The following is a 27,369-nucleotide window of genomic DNA, read 5'->3' on the forward strand; positions in this document are numbered from 1 at the left end:
ATGAACACCACAAGGTACAGACCATGCTAATGTGTATTGAAACACCTGACTGTCCACTACTGGTGTCTTATTTACTAATCAAAAATACAAGCAGGATTCTTAACTTGCCACATGCGGCTAGTGGCTAATGTATTGGATGGCTCAGGTCTAATGGTTGAGCAACATTTCAAGTTATTGATTTTGCTGATACCATGGGTTCTGACCATTCGCAACAAGAAGTAGATGCTATGAAATTCGAAACAGAACAATGCATCATTGCATTTCTAAACACTATGGTGATAAGAGTTTAATGGCAGAGCATTTCAATAATGTTGAAGCAACTCATGGCACCAACTTGAATTTAGTATGCACACAAGACTAATCTTACTGCATCCCCCCTATTAGTAATACAGTCACTAACCTTACAACATCAAGTAACAAATGGTTTAATCCTATCTCCAGCATTTTGTAATGTCACCACCTTCAGTTTTTAAAATTTTCTTTCAGTAGTGGTGTGCACCCTATAGAAGCAGGGATATGTAGCACAACTGAAGGAGGTCAGATTTGATTAAATAATTAGTGAATTAGGCAGAGGAATGCATAATATCACATACAACAGTTTTTCTTTTGGAATAAAAAAATCCACTTTTACCAGGAGCATTCTAAAGACATACTTATCGTAAGACTTCACGTTAGTATCACGTGCACTGTTCCTCAATGACAAAATAAATTAAGATGCCTATGTAGGATGCTCTTAATGAAAATCAAAATGCCATACACAAAAATTAGTTGGCTGATTCTGGTGTCATTAAGTCTGCTCGCTTCTGTTTAATAACCTTGGCCCACGATTTATTGCTAGATTCTCTACAATCTCTATCACTTGTTGTGAAGTTGCTGTTTCTTCATTGGAGGCTGCGTTTTGAATTTGTCAGACCGAGCTGATGTAGGTTAAAAAAAAACCATCAAGAGAGGCCGAGGTGCCCATCCTCCAGGCTAAGAAAGTACATAATGTAGGTATAAATAGACATGCGCACAAGGAGAAAATCACGAGCCCACAGTTTTGTGGAATACATAATGGGGCCAACAGGTCACATTGCCGACATCCCTCATTATATTTCCAACCTGTAATAAATAATGGAAAAAGAGGGAGAAAAATTCCCTCGGGGAATCATTTCACTTAAAGAACCTGCAATATACCACAAGCGTTTCTAATGATATTCAAGGGTAACTCTTAAAACTTTCCAAATTCTGCAAGAAGTGGTTAGAAGTTCATTCTCCTGACACATGTATCATATACCAATGCACAGCCAACACAGTGGAATAATTTTAAACTACAGGCCGGAGAGCTACGGCAGACAGTACAATGTAGAATGTGAAGGCTGCTTTCCACTCAAATGGCAGTCACAAATTTGCAAAGTAAGCATTCTTTATTTGCAACCTTTGAAAATAGCTACAATTTTTAAGTGGACACTTCCTCATAGTTGGCCTCTAACCATTTAAAGTTTATATCATTCAGGATCTTTAAAGATATTGTTGCATGTGCCAGTCCTAACATATTCAACTTAGTACAAGAAATCTCATCGTTAATGAAGTAAATAACCTTCAATAGTTCCAAATCTTCCCAGTTGATGGTAGAAAACACTTAATTATCAGTAGTGGTTAATTTGCATGGGAAACTATTATTATTTTCTTTTGCAAAGTTTCTAATTCACAGATGGCCTTGAGACCATAAGACGTAGGAGCAGAGCCATTCACCCCACTGAGTCTGCGCCGCCATTCAATGAGATCATGACTGATATGATAATCCTCAACTCCACTTTCCTGCCTTTTCCCCATAACCCTTGATAACCTTCCTGATCAAAAATCTGTCTATCTCAGCCTTGAATATACTTAACGACCCAGCCTCTGTAGCCCTCTGCAGTAAAGAATTCCACAGATTCACTACCCAGAGAAGAAATTCCTCCTCATCTCTGTCTTAAATGGGTGACCCCTTACTCAGATTATGTCCTCTGATCCTAGACTCTCCCACAAGGGGATACAACCTCTCAGCATCTACTCTGTTAAGCCCCCTAAGAATCTTATATGTTTTAATAAGATCGCCTCTCATTCTTCTAAGCTCCAATGAGTACAGGCCCAACCTACTCAACCTCTCCTCATGAGAAAATCCCTCCATACCTGGGATCAACCGAGTGAACCTTATCTGGACTGCCTACAATCCCAGTATATCTTTCCTGAGATGAAGGGACCAAAACTGTTCACAGTATTCTTGGTGTGGTCTAACTAGTGCCTTGTATAGTTTTAGCAAGACTTCCCTATTTTTATACTCCATTCCCTTTGAAATAAAGTACAATATTCCATTTGCCTTACTTATTACCTGCTGAACTTGTATGTTAGCTTTTTGGGATTCATGTACGAGGACTTCCAAATTCTTCTGTTCTGTAGCTTTCTGCAGTCTTTCTCTATTTAAATAATATTCAGCTCCTCTATTCGTCTTACCAAAATGCATAACCTCACATTTTCCCACATTACATTCCATCTGCCAAGTTTCTGCCCACTCACTTAACCTGTCTATATCCATCTGTAGACTGTCATCTGCACCACTTGCTTTCCCACCTATTTTTGTGTCATCGTCAAACTTGCCGATAGTACATTCACTTCCCTCATCCAAGTCATTAATGTATAAATGATTGTGGCCCCAGCACTGATCCCGTGGCACTCTACTAGTTACAGGTTGTCATCCCGAAAATGCCCCCTTATGGAAACCCTCTATCCATGCTAGTATACTACCCCCCAACACCATGACCGTTTATCTTATTAAATAGCCTTATTTGCAGCACCTTATCGAACGCCTTTTGGAAATCCAAATATATTACATCTACTGGTTCCCCTTTATCTATCCTGCTTGTTACCTCCTCTCAAAGAATTCTAATAAATTTGTCAGGCATGATTTCCCCTTCATGAAGCCATGCTGACTCTGCTTGTTTATATTATGCATTTCTAAATGGTCTGCTATTACATCCTTTATAACAGACTCTTAACATTTTCCCAACAACAGATGTTAAGCTAACTGGCCTATAGTTACCTGTTTTTTTGTCTCCCTTTTTGAATAAGGGCGTTACATTGGCAATTGTCCAATCTTCTGGGATCTTTCCAGAATTTAAGGATTCTTGGAATATTACTACCATACGTCCACTATTTGTGTAGCTACTTCCTTTTATATCTTATGATACAACCCATCAGTCCAGGGGACTTATCAGCCTTTAGCTCCATTGGTTTCCCTAGTACTTTTACTCTAGTGATAGTTATTGTATTCATTTCTTCCCCCTTTTGGCCATTGATTATTTAGTATTTTTGGAATGCTATTAGTGTCTTCTCCTGTGAAGGCTGATGCGAAGTATTTATTCAACTCCTCTGCCATTTCCTGATTCCCCATTATTATTTCCCCAGCCTCATTCTCTAAGGGGCCTATGTTCACTTTGGCCTCTCTCTTCCTTTTTACATATTTAAAGAGGTTCTTAAAATTATGGTCAGGTTAAAGGCAGTTGCATATACACATGGATTGGAGAAACTTCAATACTTGTAAATGGATTGCAGGAAAGGAAACTTTATACATTGTGTATTAAATTCTTTGCATTCAGCCTTTAAATGATCAGTTACAATAAGTCCTTCATTATTTAACAGTTATTATCTCTCTACAAACAGAATCAAGAAATGCTCTGTTGTGAAATTGCTGAGAGGTAGTAATTCAAGATGCAAGTGTACAAATCAGAAATAGCATCTTTACCCATGTGCTTTTTGGGGGTGGTAGAAAATTGAGAGAAAAAATAGGTACAGATTCTTATCGCCATATTATCTACTCAAAGACAGATCAATTGATAGTCTGCCAACCTTCATGACTGAGAAGCACCATTTTCGAACGAAGCAGCTGTGTCATGTTGACCGAGTCCATAGAAGCAAAGCTCAATCTGTGAACAGCCTCAAATGTATAATATTTTGCAATGTGACAAAATGCAATTTGCAAAGTGCTAATGAAGTTGAAAACTGAAGTTTGACCTGTCCATTCTTTAATAAAAGGAGGGCCATTCAGGTCCAAGTACAAATGTTTTGGTTGGACATCTCGAGCAATGGCATAGCCATCAAAATGACTCACTAGATAAAGGGAGGCTTGCAATATGCTTTCATCAGGAATCAATCCTGGAGTAGGTAATAATACTAACCCCAAGATCACTGTGAACAAAATCTAATGAGCCTAGGAATACCTAGAAATACTGTAGTTTGGACTTCCAAGTTTAATTAGCCCAGTTCCCCAAGAAATATACTCTGTCTCATCAGAGCTGTTGAACCCATAATGAGGCAGATAAAGAGGCTCATTTGTTAAGTACCTTTGGAACGGATATGGAATCTGAGACTCTTCCTATGGACATGGAATCTGAGAATCTTCCCGTATTCTGGTGGAGTCATTTAGTACTAGCCAGTCTGTTGACATAATGCCTCAATATGAAGGTTTCAAACCTGCTGAATATGAGTCAGGTGGTTCCAAGAGCTGGAGAATGAAGCCTGCAATTAAGACTATGGTCAGACTTTTTTTGGATATTTCCTTAGCATTACAATCATGATTCTTCTAATGTTAACTGAACTACGACACCAAAGTGTAATCCCAGCATTACAACTGCGTCCACACTTCAAAAGTACTTCATTAGCTACAAAGCCATTTGGGACATGAAAGGCACTATATGAATACAACTCTTTATCATCCATATGACATCAAAGTGAATGGCCCCTGCAAAAAGCATTTGAGTAGATCTGAATGGTAAAAATCTAGGGCTGTAACACTGATGAGAACACCTAGATGTTAAAACTCCTGATAGCCAGTTGGATGAAACCAGAGCCAATCTTTACTCAGTTTAGTCAGAGTGAAACATTACAAGTATATACCTCCTAACTCAACCCTCAGTCCAGAGTCAGTAAATGTCTCTTTGTATGTGCTCAATTAACAACCCAATCAATTCCCTCAACCTTCATATAGTTAACTACAATTGATATAGAATTAACTCAACTTCTTACAATTTACATCAATGACAGATGAGGGGAGTGATGGCATGGTAGCTAAATTTGCAGATGACACAAAGTAGGAAAGTATGTTGTGAAGAGGACATAAGGGGGTTACATACAGGTATGGATAGGTTGAATTTGTTGCCAAAAATCTGGCAGATGGAGTATAATGTGGGAAAATGTGAAGTTGCTCACTTTGGCAGGAAGAATTAAAAAAAGCAGAGTATTACATAAATGGAGAATGGCTGCATAATTCTGAGGTGCAGAGGGATCTAGGTGTTCTAGTACGAGTCACAAAAAGCTAGTATACAGGTACAGCAAGTAATTAAAAAGGCTAATGGAATGCTATCCTTCTTTATTGAAAGGAATTGAACATAAAAGGATGTTATGCTTCAGTTATACAGGGCATTGATGAGATCACATCTCATAAATACTTTGTGCAGTTTTGGTCTCCTTATTTAAGGGAGGATGTAAATGCATTGGAGGTGGTTCAGAGGAAGTTTACTAGATTGATACCTGGAAGGAATGGATTGTCTAATGATGAAAGGTTGGACAGACTGGGCTTGTTTCCCCTGGAGTTTAGAAGTGTGAGGGATGACTTGATTGAAGTATACAAGATCCTGAACATATTGACAAGGTGGAGATGGAAAGGATGTTTCCTCTTGTGGATGAGTCCAGAACTAGGAGGAAACGGTTTTAAAATTAGGGACTGTCCTTTTAGGACGGAGATGAGGAGAAATTATTTCCGAGGGTTGTGCAACTTCAGAACTCTCTGGCTCAGAAGGCGGGTCGTTGAATATTTTTAAGACAGGGTAGATAGATTCTTGTTAGATAAGGGAATCAAAGGTTCTTGGGGGTAGATTGGAATGTGGAATTTGAAACACAAGCAGATCAACCTGCAGAACAAGAGCAAGACAATGCATGCAGCCACAGTTCCATTTTAACCAGAGGAACTGGAAGCAAATGCACAGAAGGTCAATTTTCATTTAACAAGTTATTTTTCAGAAAATTGCCTTTTAGAAACTAAGCATTAGTCAGCATGATATCTTTAATGTTGTAGATGGTAGCAAAGAAGCTGGAAATGGGCAAGTAAAGCAACAATTCACAGAAAGGGCTTGCTTTTGTACAATGTGGAAGAATAAATTAAAAGTTCCAAGTTCAGTTTTCAAACTTCAAGAAACATCACCCCACAAATTCCTATTTTGCTCATGGTTTATCCTTGTAGTTAGTGGCAGATACAAAATAGCATTATAAAAATCCAAAGTGTCAGGCCTACAAATGCAAATTTCCAACAATGCAACTGTGTAGATGATGTGGCAAAACCAAGAGCAATAACAGAAAGCAAAGCTTTTTGTGAAGATGCAACTGGGAATGGAGTTTGTGAAACTAGTTGTCACATAATCTCCACAAACAGAGTTGTGAGTTATCAGAGGATATTTCAAAAATGGAAATATATATCTTTGAATCAAAGTCTGAGGGTTTCTTATATTAAAGTCAATAAAAGCAAAATAGTACAAGTAATAAAGGACAGTGACAGCCAACCATCAATTATGTTTGCAGTATGTTATAATGCTTTGACCAGCTATAAACTGAAAAGTGAAATAAGGTCAGAACAGTAGAAAACAAACATTTCCAGTTTCTGCAATTCAGGCAGCAAGAACAAGGATCCAGCATACTACTTGCCTGTGGCGGTGTTGGTGTAGAGCCTGATCTTCCTCCAGACATAATCTCTTCTGTGATGTCTTTTCCACCTTGATTTGGATCCCTTATCCGGATCTAACAAGTAAAATATCCACAAAATAGATAGGTCAAACAAGCAACTTGCTTCCTTCAATATCGTTCTCTCCATTGTTTGAGAAAGGCCCATCTGCACACAAGGATACCATCAATGAGGGAATCAAGAATCTATTATTTGAGAGCTTTACTTCACTGTGCTTGTTCTCCCAACTGTATCGAGGAGGGTGGGAGGGGGGTCTTGTTTTGACCCTCCTTCAAAGCTGCCAGTGCCTGCGTCAGAACAAAGAACAAGGGATAGAGCCAAAGCAAAGAGGCAGTTTTACCATCTCCATAGATGTAGTGAAACAGAGGGAAGTAGAGAGAGGGTTTTCGTAAGTGTAGTATGAATTTCAAAACACGAAAACCATACTATAAATAAGTACTTATTTCTTCATTCATTTCTACCCATCCAACAAAAAGGGTAACGAGACGGTACAAAACAGGTACAGTACAAAAACCAGGTAATGAGAGTTTAGAAAACAGACATCAAGCTTCTGCCAAGCAGCTGTCCATACACACGAGCGCACACGCGCACACACAGCAATAAAGACTGCTTTATATAGCTACCTTTTAATTCTAAAGTTTTTTTTTACATTGGTGAATATTCATTTTGTTACAACAATTCATCATCACACTTTCTACAACAATTCCATAATATGCTCCAAAACAGACCATGTAAGTCCTCCTACATGTAGACTCTTGGTTCTAGCTTTTTTATGTGTTTGCGCTCACCAATGCTATGCAATTAATGTTCAATCTATTGAAGGTATGTTTGTCTCAATTGTAAGTTTTCTTACACAAGCCATTATTTTTGACTGACACCAAAACCTTAATGCCATTTATTACAGCTATATTAAAAAAGTGGTTCAGAATTTGCCTCTGGTAATACACCCGATATATTTGCTGTTTCACTTTTTAACTACTTTTTAAAGCATGGGAATTGCTTTATGAAAAATGACCAGTCTACCTACCATCCAGATAGTCACACGATAGAATAATGGTTGTTCCTACCTAATCATCACAATCAATGTTAAACAATTCGCCTACAACAGATCTAAACAGGAGGCAAGGAAAACCTTAGTGGCTGAAAGCTTTAGAAACCACAGGTCTGAAGTCACCTGTCCCACTCAATGCATGCTAAAATTGCTATGTCATATCTCATTATCCAGATTGACTCAAAATATTAATTTAGTTCAGAAAGTATCCAATTTGCATTTGAATTAACCTATATTTTCTGCTTCCACCGTGCTCCTAGTCTATCCATCCTGACATATTGCAACTTCTACACCGACATCCCCAGTGCAACTATGCAATTTCCTGAGAATGAACTTTTAGAGGCCAAGTGAGAGACAAAAACTGAGAATTTGAAGTCTAAGCTACGAAATTCTAGTAACTGTCAGATAAGAACATCAGAAAGGGTAGGCCATTCACCCCTTCGAACCTGCTCCACCATTCAATGAAATCATGGCTGATCACGTACAACAACATTTTCCTGCACTAATCCCATATTCCTTAACGTTTTTAAAATATGTAGAAATCTATCAATGTCAGTCTTGAACATACTCAATGACTGAGCCTCCACAGCCTACTGAGGCAGAGAATTTCAAAGATTCATCACCCTCTGATTGAAGAAAACCCTCGTCTCAGTTCTAAATGGCCTTCCCCTTATTCTGAGACTGCGTCCCCTGGTTCTAGAACACTCCCCACCCAGGGGAAACATTCTTCCTGCAACTACCCCACCAAGCCCTGTAAGAATTTTATGTTTGAATGAGATCACCTCTCATTCTTCTAAACTCCAGGGAATAAAGGCCCAGTCTATTTAAGCTTTCCTCATAGAACAATCCCTCATCCCAGGAATTAACTTAGAGGGAGTGCAACAAAGGTTCACTATATCGTTCCTTGGGTAAGGAGACCAAAACTGCACACAATACTCCAGGTGCGGTCTCACCAAGGCTCTCTATAATTGCAGTAGGGTATCTTGACTCCTATACTCAAATCCTCTTATAAAAAGGCCAACATACCATTTGCCTTCTTAATTGCTTGCTGTACCTGCGTGTTAGCCTTCAGTGAATCATGATTAAGGACACCCAAGTACTTTGAACACTTCCCAGCCTCTCATTATTTGAGAAATACTCAGTATTCCTGTTTCTCCTACCAAAGTGGATAACCTCACATTTCTCCGCATTGTATTCCATCTTCCAAATTTTGCCCACTCACTTGGCCTCTCCAAAACTCCTCGAAACATCTTCTGTATCCTCCTCACATGCTCGACAAAGATTGAACCAGATTCAATAATTAACACTCTTGTAGAGAAGTTATTGTAGCTATTAGCTATTGTAGCTGAGTGTAAGAGCTATTGGCTCATTCAGCAACACCATAAAAACTTGCAGATCTAAATACTTAGATTAACTGCTCAGCAAAGTTTAACAGCAGAAGTGCATTGTGTTTCAAACTCAGCTGATCCATGGTTTAGGGTGACACAGCTCCACTAGAACTAAAAAAAAAGGTCCCAGCTATTTTAGAAATTTAAATTGAAAAGGTAAATAGCTGAGGTGGTTTTACTTGCAGCTAGTAGTATGTGTAAATCTAAAAATAAATTCATGATTGGTGCACAAGACTGCTGCAGGACAACTATCAAATGTTGCAGCAGCTGATATCTGACAGTTCACACACACACCACAAACACATCATACACACGCAAGAAAATCAGTCAAGACCAGCTCGGTTCATCAAGCCTATACCATACTGTCACTTTCTAATTAAGCATCATGCAATCCAATGTTCCCATCTACAGGTAGCCATGTAATTTCTTAGGAGACACAAAAGCAACAGAAATCCCTAGCTCAATTGAAGGGGAATGAATTATGAAAAGTATGTTAGTTTTTTTTATTCATTCAAGGGATGTGGGCTTCGCTGGCTAGGCCAGCATTTATTGCCCATCCCCAATTGTCCTGGAGAAGGTGATGGCGAGATGCTGCCTTGAACCACTGCAGTCCATGCGCTGTAGGTACACCCACAGTGCTGTCAGGGAGGGAGTTCCAGGATTTTGACCCAGCAACAGTGAAGGAATGGCGATATATTTCCAAGTCAGGCTGGTGAGTGGCTTGGAGGGAAACTTCCAGGTGGTGGTGTTCCCATCAATCTGCTGCCCTTGTCCTTCTAGATGGTAGTGGCTGTGGGTTTGGAAGGTGCTGTCTAAGGAACCTTGGTGAGTCTCTGCAGTGCATCTTTTGGATAGTACACACAGCTGCTACTGTGCATCGGTGGTGGAGAGAGTGAATGTTTGCGGATGGGGTGCCAATCAAGCGGGCTGCTAATCAAGCTGGCTGCTTTGTCTTGGACAATGTAAAGCTTCTTGAGTGTTATTTGGGCTGCAGTCACCCAGACAAGTGATGGTGAACAGGCTTTGGGGAATCAGACGAGTTACTTGCTGCAGGATTCCTAGTCTCTGACCTGGTCTTGTAGTCACAGTATTTATATGGCTAGTCCAGTTCAGTTTCTGGTCAATGGTAACCCCCAAGACATTGATAGTGGGGGATTCAGCGATGGTTCTGCCACTGAATGTCAAGGGGCAATGGTGAGATTCTCTCTTGTTGGAGATGGTCATTGCCTGACACTTGTATGGTGAGAAAGTAACTTGCCACTTGTCAGGCCGAGCCTGGATGTTGCCCAGGTCTTGCTGCATTTGGATATGGACTGCTTCAGTATCTGAGGAGTTGCAAATGGTGTTGAACATTGTGCAATCAGCAAACGTCCCCATTCTGACCTTATGATAGAAAGGTCATTGAAGCAGCTGAAGATAGTTGGGCTGAGGACACTACCCTAAGGAATCCCCGCAGTGATGTCCTGGATCTGAGATGGCTGACTAACAACCACAACCATCTTCTGTTGTGCTGAGTATGGATCCAACCAGTGGAGAGTTCTCCCACTGATTTCCATCGACTCCAGTTTTGCTCAGGCTCCATGATGCCACACTGATTCAAATGCAGCCTTGACGTCAAGGGCAGTCACTCTCACCTCACTTCTGGAGCTCAGCTCGTGTCCACGTTTGAACCAAGACTGTAATGAGGTCAGGAGCTGAGTGGCCCTTGTGGAACCCAAACTGAGAGTCAGTGAGCAGGTTATTGCTAAACAAGTTCCATTTGATAACGCTGTTGATGATCCCTTCCATCACTCTACTGATGATTAAGAGTAGATTGATGGGGCGATAATTGGCCGGGTTGGATTTGTCCTGCTTTTGAGTACAGGACATACCTGGGCAATCTTGCGCATTGCCGGGTAGATGCCAGTGTTGTAGCTGTACTGGAACAGCTTGACTTGGGGCTCGGTAAGCTCTGGAGCACAAGTCTTTAGTACTATTGCCAGAATATTGTCAGGGGCCATAGCCTTTACAGTATCCAGTGCCTTCAGCCATTTCTTGATATCACGTCAAGTGAATCAAATTGGCTGAAGACTGGCATCTGAGATGGTGGGAACCTCTGGAGGAGGCCGAGATGGGTCATCTACTCTGTATTTCTGGCTGAAAATTATAGCAAATGCTTTAGCCTTATCTTTTGCACTGATGTGCTGGGCTCCCCAATCATTGAGGATGGGGATATTTGTGGAGCTTCCTCCAGGGAGCTGTTAATTGTCTACCACCATTCACGGCTGGATGTGGAAGGACTACAGAGCTTAGATCTGATCCGTTGATTGTGGAATCGCTTAGCTCTTTTGTATCACTTGCTGCTTCTGCTGTTTGACTGTGGTCCTGTGTTGTAGCTTCATCAAGTTGACACCTCACTTTTAGGTATGCCTGGTGCTGCTCCTGGCATGCCCTCCTGCACTCATGGTTTTTCCCTACAAGGACAGGACTTATTTCTTTGAATATGTATTTAATACAGTGAATGTGATCTCGTCAAAATAAACAGACTAGGTTCCTGATTCGGACACTTAATTGTAACGGCACAGAACCCTTTAAATTTCGAGTATTATCTAAAGTCTGTAATGAAGATGCAACATTTCATGTCAGCAAAGACAAAACAGAATTTGAAAAACATATGCTCTCTGAATGGATACCTGCATTTGTCAGATTCACTTCAAGTCCCAGTTCCATAACACCACCTATCTGACCCATTATACCAATATAACAATTCAATATTTCTAGATGGGCTACATGGGTCTTAATTAGAGCACTGAATCCAAGCCACACATTTAAGATAAAGCTAATCTGATGTATTCTCCTTCAGTCAAGTTTTCTTGTTCATTCATATTGTACATTTACTTGGCTTATTTTACTACATACAAGAGTTCAAATGTAGATTTTCTTAATATTGGTTGTGAAACAAATTAGATCAGAGATACTAACGAAATTTGTTTTACATCTTTGACAATGTTTTAAGATGGTAGACACTTATATGCGTACATTGCTGCTAATACATTCCTTTACAGACCTATAGGGTTGCTAACCATGCTAGTACTTTACTTGATGTAACTCAGTGATAGATTCATATTATTTTTAACAAGCATAAAGAACATTCTTCTATCCACCCCATCCCGCTCTTCACGTAACAAACCACCTTAAGGACAATTTTCATGGAGAGTGTTGAAAACATTCTAGATCACCCCTAGATGAGAAAATGAAACTAATAGAGTGGCGATTGAAACAGTGCCCCAGGAAATTGGAAGCTGGATTTAAAAGATTAATTCATGTTTACAGTACATGAATGTAAACATGCAAAGCATAGTAAATAGGGTTGGTGAACTGCAGGCAGATGTTTTAGTGATATCAGAGGCCTGTGCAAAAAGCAGGACTGGTACTAAATATTCCTGGATACAAGGTGTTCAGGAAAGGTGGGGAATAAAAGAGGGAGGAGTAGCAGTATTAAAGAGAATGTTACAGTGCTAGAGGATAGGATGTCCTCGAGAGTCAAGGACAGAGTCTATTTGGTTAGAGCAATAGAGATTACACTACTAAGTTAATTCTACAGTCCACCAGCTACTGCAGAAGATTTACAGGAACAAATTTGTAGTGAGATTAGAGGTGCAGAAAGTAGAGAATAAGGAGAATGGGGGGCTTTAATTATAATATAGACTGGGATAGTAATAGCATAAAAGGTCAGAGAGGAAGAATTATTTCTGAAGTGCAGGCAACATAGTTTTGATTAGTACATTTCCAACAAGGAAAGGGACATTGCTGGATCTGGTTCTAGGGAATGAGGTGGGTCAAGGGGATTGAGCACAGTAGGGGAATATTTAGTAATCAGTGGTCATAGTATAAAGTTTAGATTATCTATGGAAAAGGACAAGGAGCTAGCTAGAGTAAAAGGAATTAATTAGATGGTTAACTTCCATAGGTTGAGAATGGATCCATCCCAGGTAAGTTGGAACGAAATAATAGCAGGCAAAACTATAACAATGGGCTGCCTTTAAAGAACAGATAGCTGGGTGCAGTCAAGGTAAGCTCCCATAAGAAGAAGGTAAGGAATCAAAGTCAGAGTTCCCTGGATGATGAGAGAGAGAGAAAGCAAGATACCCTTTTTCTGCTGTAAGGGTTCTGATGAAAGGTCATCAACCTGAAACACTAACTTTGTTTCTCTCTCCACAGATACTTCCTCACCTGCTGAGCATTTCCAGCACTTTTTAAAATTTCAGATTTCCAGCATCCGCAGTATTCGGCTTTTCGATGCGTATGACAGACGTCAGGTTGATAATAGAAACAACAACCATGCTCAAAATGATGATTCAGGGCGGAAATGAAAAAGGAAATAAGAGCAGCAAAGAGAGAATATGAGAAACGGCTGGCAGCTAACATGAAGGGGAATCCAAAAGGCTTCTACAGGCATATAAATAGTAAAAGGGTAGTAAGAGTCGGTCGGGGTGAGACAATTGGGGACCAAAAAGGGGATATATGCATGGAGCAGAGTACTTTGCATCTGCCTTTACCAAAGGAGAAGATACTGCCAAAATCCTAATGAAAGAGGAGGTAATTGAGATACTGGGTGAGTTAACGATTAATAAAGCAAGGGTATTAGAATGGCTGGCTGTAATGAAGTTGGTATGTCACCAGGACCGATCAGGATGCACCCGAGGATACAGAGGGAAGGGTTGAAATTGCAAGTGGGAATTTCAAAATTGGCATTAATCTTCTAATCTTCTTTAGATAAGGGGTGGTTCCAAAAAACTGGAGAATTGCAAATGTAAAACCGTTGTTCAAAAAGGGTTATAAGGATAAACCCAGCAACTAAAAGCCGGTCAAGTATTATCTGACTAACAGATTCTTAGCTCTCCAGTCTTTGAGATATTTCACTTCTCTCACTCATCAACTTCCTCAGGAAATACACACCTTCTTTGGCTTACAGGGAAGGTTATGAGCCCTAACAACATCCTAGCTGTAGTGCTGAAGATTTGTGCTCCAAAACTAGCAACGCTAGGCTGTTCCAGTACAACTACAATAGCACCTAGAAACAACAGAAATTGTGCAACTATTCACAATCTGATCAGCCATGATCTTATCAAATGACAGAACAGGCTCAAGGGGCCAAATGGCCTACTCCTGCTGCTCATTGTTATGTTCAGATGTCAGTCAATAGGTTACTGCCACTAATAGGCAAAATTTTAATACTAGGGAGCAAATTCAGATTTAATACCAAAAGAATAAAGACCAGAACAATTTTCTTCACACAAAGGTTTATCAGAATCAATTACTACTGAAAGAGTCAACTACTATATTCATGAGAGCATTACATAAACATTCATGGTATAATATCACAGGGCAAAAGGGATCAGTTTGGAGCTCATTCCCAGCACAAGCGTGGCAGGCCAAACAGTCTCCGGTGCAGAAATGGTTTCCATTTCATACAGCATTAAATAACTTATGAATATTGTCATGGAGATATTAATGTATGTAATGTTATTGGAAATGATTTTTAAATTGGAATTGCGTGTGTGTGTGTGTGTGTGTGTGTATATTTGTGTGTCTTAATTGGATGAAACCCAGCTTAGTCTGGGTGTTTTGATATATAGTAGTTTTGAGGTGTTAATTAGATAAACATAAGGACGTTAAAAGGTGAAGTGCAATTTGCATTTGTTGAATAAACCACTCAAAAGAATGGGTAAAATCTTGCACCTAGCTGGGAGATGCCAAGCAGCGTGTTTATATCACTAATAGAATTGGTGGAATGAAAGGATTGTGAAAAAACACCTAGAAATACAAATGGAAAATTTACATTCAAAAGAGAAGCTGGGTATAAACAGAAAGGAGTTTGTGTGTGTAGGTCAGAGGCATTTAAGATCTAACCAGCCTGTAAAGCCCACAACTGTAAAGGAAACTGTCTGCAAAGGAACCAAATTGAAAGGAACCTCATTTTGAACTTGTACGGTCAAATATGCTTTGCCTGGTGTCTGTTTAAAGTCTATGGGTTACTGTTGCCTTATTGAAGATTTACTTGGGAGTGATTAATATTGGGGATTTGTTTAAAAGTCATTATGGTAGTAGTCTGTAGACATGTGTATGTGTTTAATTTGTTGTTAGATTAATAAATGTTTAATTTAGTTTTATATAAAAACCTTTGGAGGCTAAGTGGTCTTATTCCTGAATTCAGAGCTGCACCTCAAACATACCAATTGAAAATATAGGTTATGACAGTTTATCAAGTTTCCCTCTGGGATTTAAACAACTCAGCCTTTACCAACTGGTGTATTATAACAGTACTGAATGCATGGCTAAGTGGGAACACAATTGGAAGAATCAAAATCATGGTTTCTAGTCCCGCTGCAGGAATGGAGCACGTTCTAAACTGATACTACTTGACAGTACTCTACTGAACTAAGCGATTGACTGCTCCACTGGCAGAGGTGTCATCTTTCAGGTTGAGATGTTAAATTGAAAACCTCTGTCTGTCTGTTTAGGTAGATGGACAAGATTTTATGGCACTAGCTGACAGATAGCAGGGACCAACAATAGTCCCTCTTCCAGAACCAGAAAACACGTTAGCCCAGAATTTGCTGGGAAAAATATGTGCATGCCACTGTTGGTTCAATAAAAAAGAAACAATAATTTGTAGCAGGGAAGAGAAATGCTGAGTTGAAAATCACCAAAAATTGCTGGACAATTTGTTCCTGTTCCTCAGTTAGGCTTACAGAAACCAGAGCTCGCAGTCCACCCAACCATGACTTTAAAAATTGCTGCATTTGCACTATTAAACTAAACCCGTTGCATATTTATAAATCATGTTGATTTATGTCCTTGCAACAATGTCTCCAGCCCAGAAAGGGATCAACAGTCTCATTTCTACAGATGGTAAACTGCTCCTGGGTGTGTTTTATTTTAAATCACAGTGATTTCCTACTTTTTTTCTTTCCTCTTCCTCTATCAATTCAATCTCGGTGTTTAATTTTACTCAAATTCACCTCATTTTTTCCTCTGGTGTTCCCTTTTCTTTTTTGATCTTTAAATTGGTTAGAGATAAATTATTGGCTCCAATGTTCAAGAGGTCTCAGATGCCCAGTGACCTTACCACACCATTAACTTGTATTTCCAGCAAATTGAGGTGCAAAGAGTTAAAAGAGTGGGGCAAAAATCTGACTTCTGCCATGCTACAACACGCCCTGCTCCAGTTGGTTCCAGAGTGTTAACTGATCAGTTATCATGAAACCATATGTATAAATTGGCCACCATCTTTGCCTGGATTAGTGATGATACTTCAATTCTTTTGGGAACTCCTGAGAGCATGAGAGATACTATATGAATACATGTTCTTTCTGAGTGAGTAGAGCTGCTAGAAGTTAAGCTAGAAACAGATATTATTTGATTTCAAAACAGAATTATTATGCCAAGATAAACAAAGTAAAAACCAGTTAAAGCACTATTGTTAGCAGAAGTCTTAAGTGTTAAATCAAAAACAAAAAATGCTGGAAAAACTCAGGAGGTCTGACAGCATCTGTGGACAGAAAGACAGAGTTAACGTTTTGAGTCTGTATGACTCTTCAGTGCTAAAGTGCTAAATGTTTGCTTGAAGGCCTTTTCAGGGCTAAAGAAATGAAGTGCCTTTAAGTAGTAAAGCACATCAACAATGAAGTCAAAACAAAATTGGTATTGCATGTTACTTTATAAGGCAACACAGTGGAGTATTCACACAACCCCAGGTTTCGATATGTTAGTGTATAACAGCAGTTAATTTAGAAGAAATGTACCAAAAATGGTTAATTTCCATTGCAAACATCTCACTGAAAATTATCTAAGCTTGCAAACCTACTTTTGAGAATAATTCAACACCAGTACATCATCATGACAAGAATCAGTAATAGCCTACCAAAAGAATAGTAATTCAGCAGCAGACTTACCTGTTTACGTTCTCTTTTCGGAGGCATTTGTGGCTGTGTTGGATTTATCATAACAGTGGTAGGTGCCACAGGTGCAGAATATGGTTGCACTCCTTGTGTTGCTGGATAATAGGTTCCTGAAGAGACAAAATTTCAACAATTTTAAGGGCACATAATTCTGTTTTAAAAACTGCTTCAAAATTATAAACTTCGAACTTTACATAGACAACCAAATGAAAGCAATACAAGTATTCTCTCTACTACTGGGCATCAGGTGGTGGTCATGAGCCACTTTCTTGACTCGCTGCAGTCCACGTGGTGTAGGTTCTGGGCATTTAAGAGTCAACCACATTGCTGTGGGTCTGGAGTCAGATGAAGGCCAGACCACATAAGGACAGCAGATTTCCTTCCCTAAAGGACATCAGTGAATCAGATGGTTTTCTACGACAATTGACAATGGTTTCATGATCATCACTAGACTTTAATTCCAGATTTTTATTGAATTCAAATGCCACCATCTGCCGTGGTGGGATTCGAACCCAGGTCCCCAGAGCGTTACCCCGCGTCTCTGGACTACTAGCCCAGTGACAATACCGCTATGCCACTACCTCTTCATATACTATATGAACAGAGAATGCTTATTGGTTGGCAAGTGGACTCTGGTAGAGGCATTACCATGGAGAATGCACTAGTTGATTGTGACTGACAGTTAACTGCCAAGCATTGTTTGAAACTTAAACCAGGCAGCTTGACTCTGGTCAAGACATTGCCCTGGGGAATGAACCAACAAATGGCTGTCACTTATTTTGTTTAGCTGAAACAGGTACCATGTGTGTACATGTTCTTCAGTCTACAAAGAACAGGGGCCTGTCTATCAATATATGTAGCTTCCAGTACACACAAATGCTCCACACTGTGAACCCAACTGACAATCTTAAATTAGTTGTCAGCGTGATTCTCAGCACACTGAGGATTATTTAGCAAATGGGTGTCCAATTGCAGAATCACATCTAATGTTGGACACTGTATTGAGCAACAGATGAAGCTAGCTGTTCAATGCTGCTACCATGCAGTAGCAACACGAGTGATACTTTTTCATTAACAGGATGCTGCCATCAAGCCAAAAAGACATTTTGCCTATCACACAAATGAGTAATGTGGCGCATGAGTTTCAGCGTCAGTGTGATGCTAGGTATATAGGCCATACGTTTCAAAAACTAGCAGATCGTATAAAACAGCATGACCCTTCTGCCGTTTGCAACCAGCAAAGTACGGATCGTACCTAACCAGTCGGTGCTTGCAAAACTCAAAACAGTGTCCAACATTAGATGTGATTCCACGATTGGACACCATCTGATAAATAATCTTCAGTGTGCCAAGAATTGTGCTGACAACCAATTTGAAATAGTCAATTGGGCTCGCAGTGTGGCGCATGAGCAGGTACTGGAAGCTATATATATCAATACACAGGGCCCTGTTCTTTGCAGACAGAAAGAACATGCACACACATGGTGCCTGTTTCAGTTAAACAAAATAAGTGACAGCCATTTGTTGGTTCATTCCCCAGGTCAATGTCTTGACCAGAGTCAAGCCGCCTGGTTTAAATTTCAAACAATGCTTGGCAGTTACTGTCAGTCACAATCAACTGATGCATTCTCCATGACAACACCTCTACCAGAATCCACTTGCCATCCAATCAGCACTGCCTTCTCATATAGTATAAATATGCTGTTTCATCTGACATTGGTATTTTCTTGTGAACTGCCCTGATGGGTGCAAGATGAAAAGCTTTAGCAAAAGAAGTATTTTTCAAGTAATACTCAAGTTCTGTACCAAACGACTATAAAGTTACATTATTTACATTACTGCAATTAGATCTGTTTGCCAAATATGTGCCTCAATTTTTACAAAATACTCTCCCAAATTGTCACCTCTTCCTAAACCAAATGGAATCCAATCTCCATCCAGACAAGCGGCTTTCTTCCTTTGAACACTCACATTCTCTGGAAGGCAATCACGTTAGAACAAGCTGCCCTAATTCACTAATACAAGTCCATGGAAGTACTTCAGGAATCATTATCGTAACAGATTTCAGTTGGCAACATATTTTAAAACTGTATCATCCACAGGAGACAAATAATTGGTAGATAGGAAATTAAGTTGATGCTTCAAGCTTTCTAAAAAAAAACTTCATGTTTTGGACAAGTTTCCACTTATTTCATCTTGTATTTTGATGCTAAATTTATCTGCCTGTATTAATAAAAAGAGTTAATATGGCGCAAGCAAACACATTATTTCTTTTCTTGTCTCACCCAAGGCTTTGACTGCCCACAATTACTGGGCACCCTCCAGCACCTCATTTAAAATGACGATTAATCACTTGTGCTCAACTATCAATGGCACATTATTCCTCAAATTTCTTAATACAAGGAAGCTACCAACATCAGCCAGTCAACTAGATGGTGATAAGGACAGAGAAAACATGGCCATTTTCATCATCCTAACTCAGGGTATCAACTCTGTAATACACTTCTGGCTGATCAGTTAACATGGCAGATTAGGAATGGAAACCAGTCCTTCATGGTCTGTAGTCTCATGCCTGGTGAATAGGATAATTGAGCCATCTTAAGAGGGCTCTCCCCTAACCTTTTGCCAATTTAGTTTTTACAACTGAACACACTGATGGCCTAATTTTTATCTATTATAAACATCAACAAAACATGCTGCACATGAATAAAATAGGATTGAATGGAGTACATCAACCTCTGAGTGATGGACATTTCTAAACACAAGCATGAGTATTTGATGATTTTGCAGTACAGTTGAATTTAGTTCCAAGTGCTTGGGAACTAGTCAATCTCAATATGGTGCTCATTTGAAATGGAATTATCCAAGTCAAAATGACAATCTCATCCAAGACCTTTTATACGTGTGGAAGTGTACAAGGCTTTACAAAGTTGAATAATCTCACTTAAAAGTTTAAAGAAAGCTCAATGCTGCAATGTATACACACACACAAAAGTCGTAAATCCTAAAACACACCTACCTATACATGGATAAGAAATTATAGTCCAATTCAAATGGGGAGATACCTGTTCCCATCTCAATAGTTCAGATAAATGAAGTGTAAATGTCAAATTAAACTGTCTTTACGTCAGAAACTCTTACATCAAGTTATTTTATAAAAAGTCAAACAAAAATTACGAAGTCGTGCCCGAATTAGATTTGGCAGATGTTTGGTCATAAATAAAATGACATTTGCATGTTTTAGGTCTAGAAACTAATATCTGAATCGCAAACCTCAAATGTCTGTACTCATTCTGTCCATTAAATAGTACAAAACAAAGCCAAAAGCATACTTCAAATTTCACAGCAAATGTAGCCACAGAACCCAAACTAGCCATACCTAATCAATTATACTGATCCAGTAAAAAAAATTCAAACAAGAAATCATAAATGTGAAGCACAAACAAGTTAAATATGAAAGCAGTTCATGCCTCATAAAACCTACACAAAGGCTAAAACTTCATTACAAATCAGCCACAATGAAGTAGAAGATATTATTGGCACTTGCAAACCACCTTAATACAAACATTAAAAAGCAGATATTTCAGAAATAAACATGGGGCCCTTCTGCTTGTAAATATCAAAACATTGTAAAATGTGTGCTTGAGTACAAGGATAGTGCTTGAACAAAAATTTGAACAATGTAAGATATTTATTGTTAACATAAGTTCAATTAATTAACCTACCTTGCATAAAATGTACAGCTCAATTATTTTCCCTTCCACTTAACTTTTGTTTTTAAAACTGTCTAGCGGCTGTTGAAACATGGAGATCTTGTACTCAGATGACTGCAATGTTGACTCCAAAGAGCACAGGCTATATATAGATACATCAACAGCATGAACAGTCAAGAAATAAAAACAAGTTCAAAAGAAGACCCATTTCAGACCAACTAAGTTAGCATTAACACTTGCTGAAAAATGTATTCATCCCTCAAATTAACTCAAGCAGATGTACTTAGATTCATTAGCTATCTTCAACATGGAAAAGTATGCATGTTGAGTATAAAGTCTAAATCACTTCAAAAGCCCCTGTTAAAATTTAACTAATGTCCAGCAGTGCACTAATCAAGCAAAAGGTGACGTACGAGACAGGAGAAAAGTCAGCATGTTATACACAATGTTAGCGTGTAAAAACTAAATGTATTTCTGCTCAATGGGATTTTATACCAAACAATAGTTTGCAGATCCAGTAGTGATACTCCAAATTAACAAATAAAGGAAGAAAATTGTCAGCTAAGAATACTTTTCACATTATAAAACAACTGATGAAATTTCAAGAGTCACAAGGAAAAAAGTATCCAAGTTTAAGGCAATTCAGAAAATGTGATTTAAAAAAATTGATTTTACAATTTTCATCTGCAAAACCTGAAATTTTAGATAATTTTACAGAACAAGGATGGAAGAGGTTACATTAACAGCCAGCTCTGGTCAGAGGTCAATTGTTGAGATTAAGAAATGAATTTTATTTTCACATTATTGCATCATAACTTACATTTACAAAAATTCTGATTTCAATCATTTTGACAGTCAAATCTACTCAAAGGCTTTCAGAACACTTGCTTCATGACCTGGAAATGAGATGAGCCCTAGATTTTCCTGCTTTTCCCACCCTAAGAGGGGAAGAGCAATCGAACTTGATCCTTTCTTGCAGGGATATTTTGCACTGCTAAAATAAAAAGTGGGAAACTCACTGCACAGGTAATCAAACATGTCTGTGCCTCAGCACATGGAAAGATCACATTCCAACAGCAAGCAACAGGCATTCTAGCCTGGCGCATCTACTTCTACCTAGCAGGAGGTTGAACACCAACACTGACTCTTTCTCATATCTGCCCCTGGTCCATGACCCCACCACCAAACATCCTTTGTTTCCAGGAATGTCAGACTTCTAATGCTGTCACTGGCCTCAACTCCTCTGGAGATCTTCCCTCCATGAGCTCCGATTTCACAGCACCCAACTGTGAAGCACTTCTATCCCCTTCCGAAAATCCACAAACAGGACTGCCCTGGTAGTCACATCATTTCAGCCTGTTCCTGTCCCCACTGAACTGATTTCATCGCATCTCAACTCTTTTTTTTCTTCCACTATGCAGTCTCTTCCCATCCATATTAGTGATTCTTCCAATGCCCTCCATCACCAACAATTTCCTGGTCTCAGCCGCCTCCTTTCCAACACGGACATTCATTCAATCTCTCTACACCTTGAACCTCCATCTGGATAGTCTGAGAGCTCTCTGCTTCTTCCTTGAATGGAAGCCCAACCAGATTCTATCCGCCCCTAACTTATGCTGCCTGGTTCAACTTATTCTCACCCTGAGCAAGTTCTTCAACTTCACAATCTTCCTCCAAATAAAAGTGTTCCTATGGGTACCCACATAGGTTTTACATATATCTCCTTTTTGTGAGGTGTGTGTAATATCTCTTGTTCCAGTCCTGCTTGGGGCCTCACGCTCACCTCTCTCTCTGGTTGATGACTATATCAGTACCATTTTCTGCTCTCACCCTGAACTGAAAATGTAATCAACTTAGCATCCAATTTCCACCTTTCTCTCCTCTTCATCTGGTTAACCTCCAACTCTTCCCCTTCTTAGACTTCTCTGTCTCCATCTCTGGGGATAGGCTCCCTACCAATATTCACCAAGTCCAATGACTCCCACAGCTACCCGGACTTCCTCACATTCGACTTCCTGCAGGAACTCTTAATCCAGTTTCTCATTCTCCATCGCATCTGTTCAGAAAATGCTACCCTCCATACTAGCGCTACCAATGTCTTCCATTTTTTTCAACCGATGATTCCCCCACACCGTGCTGAGGTTGACATGTCGATGATGTCCATTCTATTTCATTCACCCGCTTCTCCTCCTTCCCAAAATCACAGTAGAGTCCCCTTGTCATCACCTTTCATCCCACGACCTCTATATTCACCAGATCATCTTCTGCCATTTCTGCCACCACCAAACAAATCTTACCCTCCCCCTCCAGCAGTCCAAAGGATCGTTCCCGCCATGAAACCCTGGTCCACTCCTCAGTCACTCCCTTTGCCCAGACACCTTTCCATGCGAGCAGAGATGCAGCAACACCTCTTTTACCTCCTCCCTTCTCACTGTTCAAGGCCCAAACACTCCTTCCAAATTAAATGGTGATTTATTTGTACTTTCAATTTAGTATTCGGTATTCAATGTAGTCTCCTCTTCATTGGTGAAGCCAAATGCAAACTGAGTGACCACTATGCAGAACACCTCTGTGCAGTCTGCAAGCATGGTCCCAAACTTTCAGTGGCCTGTCATTTTAATTCTTCACCTTTCTTCCATTCTGTCCTTGACTGACTAGTCTTCCAATGAAGCTCAATACAAGCTCAAGGACAGCACCTCATCTCTCAACTAGGCACTTTACAGCTGGACTCAACATAGAATTCAACAAATTTTAAATTATAATCTCTGCCCCATTTTGTTTTGTGTTTCTTTGCTGGTTTGCTTTTAATCTTGTTTCTCTCTTATTTCCTTCACTTTGCATTCGACAAGCAGCTGTCCTGCCATTCACACCTGCTCCACGCACACCTTTCGTTTCTTTACTTATCCCACTTTGGCTTACACCAGGAAAACTTCTCATCTAATCTTACCTGCCCTCCACCCTATCAAAGACCTCCCCCCCAACCCCTTTCGATTGCTCAAAACCCATTACATTTTTAACCTCTCAGTTCAGTTTAAAAGTCAAACTTGAAACATTAACTCGTTCTTTTCTCTTCACAGATACTGCAAGATCTGTGTATTTCCAGTATTTTTTTTATTTCAGACATTGTTATTTCTTTTCTCTACATTCTCTTAAAGGATTCACTCATACTACGCTATTCTACCAAGACTGGCAGCTCTCTGGCGTTCACTCAAGTGGACATTCTTCCTGAGTGAACTTCCATACTGAGTGCTGAAGGGTTTTTTATATTTTAGGAGCTTACAACCCATCCTGTCCACTTTCCTACAAACATTTTTCTGCAAGGGTTGCTAGATAGCAATCAGAAGCAAGGGTCTTGGTCCACATTTTCCTCTGGCCCTGGGGCACAGAGGCAAAGATGCACCCTTGCTGCTGCCATGTGATCATGCGACTCAGGTCAGATGTCACACTTTAGACCTTTTTATGTCCACCAATTACATAGGCCGATTAATGAAGGATCTCACTCGGCTCACTTTTCCAAAGAAGGTATTAAGCTATAAGTGCCGACATCCAAGAAATCAGCTTTTTTTTCTCAGCCATAGTCTGCACCACAAAAAGCTTCTGCTTGACTAACAAAGTGAGTAAGATATGGTAAATCAAATGTCTACCTTTTATTCAAAGAATGAGCTGCAGAGAACTAATTTTCTGCACCTGAAGTCATTACTTTCACTAATGACACTCAGGAAATCATCCGTCTGTTTTGCAATGCATGAACTAAAATCTGCTTACTGGACACCAGTACAAAGTTATAAATAGCAAAAGCTAAAAAAAACTTCTTGCATTCACCTCATGGAGTGCTGTTCTGAAGCAATTAAGAACTGTAAATTACCTTTAAGCCAATTGTTTTTCATTTCACAAAGACCAACAATCTTGAAAAATGGTCAATTATTTCCAGGACTCCCACAAGCTATATCATTGTGTTATCATTAGAAAACAATACCACAGTGCCTTGTCAGCCAACAGGATGACTTGCACAGCTTTGACATTTCCATAATTTGTAAGATGCCCGCATATTTGTCTCAAAAACTTGTGCTTAGCCAACTGATTTACTAACTTTACAAGAACAAACAGGTTCAAAAGTATAAACCATTATTAATCCATTACATTGAACTATCACAAGGCATTACATTACTAGAAATGACAACTGATAACCAAAATTCAAATATTCAAAAGTAGATACATTTTTTCTTTTGTATGCCATAGTTTGTATAGCCACATCTGTGGGTTACCACTGCTGGAACCCTCTTTCGTTAACATACATGTTTGCTTCCCCAGCCCATTCAACACAGTTACTCTCGAGTTGCGTAATACAACTGGCTATTTTCCCTCATTTTTGTATACGCACTATGTCCCCACTCCTTTCAGGAGCTTCCAATGCAAATAAAGTGTTTATCCCTCAAATCAAGCTGTTTTCAATACACCATGAGCAACAACAGCTTAGTATCACTGTGCAAGTGAATATAGATGAACAAAAACATCATGTTTTAAAGTTTTAAAATAGGTGCATGACATTAGAACATTAGTATGTTCTTGAAATTAAGCTACTTAATACCCTGAATATGGAACACCAGTGGAATGGGGATATTTGATATATGGGAATGTTCCCAGTCCAATGTTTATTTGCTACAATTCAAAACTACATACATCTAAAAATACACACAATATCAGTTAAACCAGTACACAGTAAACGGTCCTTATCCAAAGATTTTCCTGACATTCCTTCAATTTGCATGTTTCTGTTTACCATTTACATTCTGAACTACTTCAAGAACACCAAAGCATTTGGGCAGACAACATTCAAAGACAAGTTCAGCCAGGCCAAAATTAAGCATGCACCCTATTTCAAAATTTGAGTCACAATGGTTTGGTAACATGCACACAGTTTTATTAAACAGTGGTTTTCAATAACCAAAATCAGCAATAAAAACAACTTCAAAATATTAGTTTTAATTATGAAATGTAATAAAAATAACATTTGATGCAACTAAAATCGAGCAATTTAAGGCATACAATGCCTAAATAATTACTATATAAGGGAAAGTAACTATGACTTGCCAATCCAAACTTGAATACCCAACCTATTACAGTATTTCCAAGAGACTGGTAGGTATGCAGAGCATAGCTAGCCAGAACAAATCATTAACACATTAACTTACAGTGCTGCAAACAGCTAATTCCTTCCTTAACTTTTCATTACCTAGACTGGCAAAGTCTACAAGGGGATGGGTTTAATATTTGCTACAGAAGATTCTTAGCTGGTTTACAAGTACTTCAAGTGAACTTTGAACTGTATGAAAACAAAGTATGGTGGATGCTGGAAACTTGAAATCAAAGCAGACAATGCTGGAAATACTCAGTAGGTCAGGCAGCATCTGTGGAAAAAGAAACAGATCATTTCAAAACCTGAAATGTTTACTCTCTCTCTCCACAGATGCTGCCAGACTCGCTGAGTATTTCCAGCATTTTCTGTTTGTTACATTACTAGTTTCATTTTTACTTAAAACTAGAAAATGTGGAACCCAAGGCTTGTCATGCCAACAATGCTAGAAAAATTTCTATTAAAGCTTATGCTACCTTTTTATTAAGTTATGTCACTGCTAACTTATGTATTCCTTCATGCTCAAATGGCACAATATGGATATTAGCTATTCATAAATATATTAGTTGGAGCAACCAGCTAATAGTGCTTGAAGCAGCTGCTTGCATTGCAGGAAACCGGAAAAATCGAATCAAACTGGTTTGATGGATATAAAAAGCCTTGCAATTTTAACTTTATCCACTTAGGCAAGTATTTAACTTCTGCTGAGTAAATCATTCTGATAAGGAGGAACTCACCATGTTATGAAATTGAACACAACTCTATGCTCTGCCATTCCATGGCGCAGCACACTGGTACACCAATTTTCCCTACCTCACCTACAGATTTTTTTTTTTTTTTAAAAATACAAATTTTCTATTTTATACAATTGTAGGCATTAGCCCAAATAGCAATCCTAATTTTCATGTCCTGTCTGATACATCTTTACCTTTGCAAAACAGTTACACCATTATGACAAACCACATGACACTAAATGTTATCTGGCATTGAACCATGGTTTCAGATGCTAAGCTTAATACAATATTTCTGCACTTACTGGAAGCAAGGCAAAAAAGGCCAATAACTAATTTTTGCATCAATATTACAATCCCCTTCAAGAGCGATCTGGCAAGAGGTATTTATTGAAAATATACAAGTTGCTGATCTCTAGCAGAATGTATTGTCCTAACCCTGTGATGAGATTCCAAAATGAACTCTTAACAAAGGATCCTCTCTCTGATGTACTTAATAAAGAGTTCTAGTAATCTAAATCCAGCATTGGGTTATAGTACAAAAGCTTCAATTCAAAATGGTATTCAGTAGCCCACAAGAATGCAGTAGAATGTAAAGGTTAGGGCCAAGGGATATCGCTGGGTCACGCACAGGCTGGTTTCTTCTACAGAACTTTAT

At 39.2% G+C, this 27,369-nt stretch overlaps 1 protein-coding gene across 8 annotated transcripts in view; it reads right to left on the reverse strand.

Annotated features, from left to right (window-relative positions):
- LOC144693845 (eukaryotic translation initiation factor 4 gamma 1-like) overlaps positions 1–27,369 on the reverse strand; it is a 122,902-nt gene that overhangs the window by 60,691 nt on the left and 34,842 nt on the right. For 7 of the 8 annotated variants that reach the window (XM_078563939.1, XM_078563934.1, XM_078563936.1 and 4 more), the window contains 2 exons: positions 17,128–17,243; positions 6,715–6,807 (listed from right to left, as the gene is read on the reverse strand). In XM_078563939.1, the coding sequence (XP_078420065.1) occupies positions 6,715–6,807; positions 17,128–17,243 (209 nt within the window). Of the gene's footprint in view, positions 1–6,714; positions 6,808–17,127; positions 17,244–20,858; positions 20,986–27,369 lie in introns of those variants that run through there. The other variant, XM_078563940.1, reaches the window with a different exon arrangement.

Source organism: Cetorhinus maximus, chromosome 19, assembly GCF_964194155.1.
Source record: "Cetorhinus maximus chromosome 19, sCetMax3.hap1.1, whole genome shotgun sequence".
NCBI lineage: Eukaryota > Metazoa > Chordata > Chondrichthyes > Lamniformes > Cetorhinidae > Cetorhinus > Cetorhinus maximus.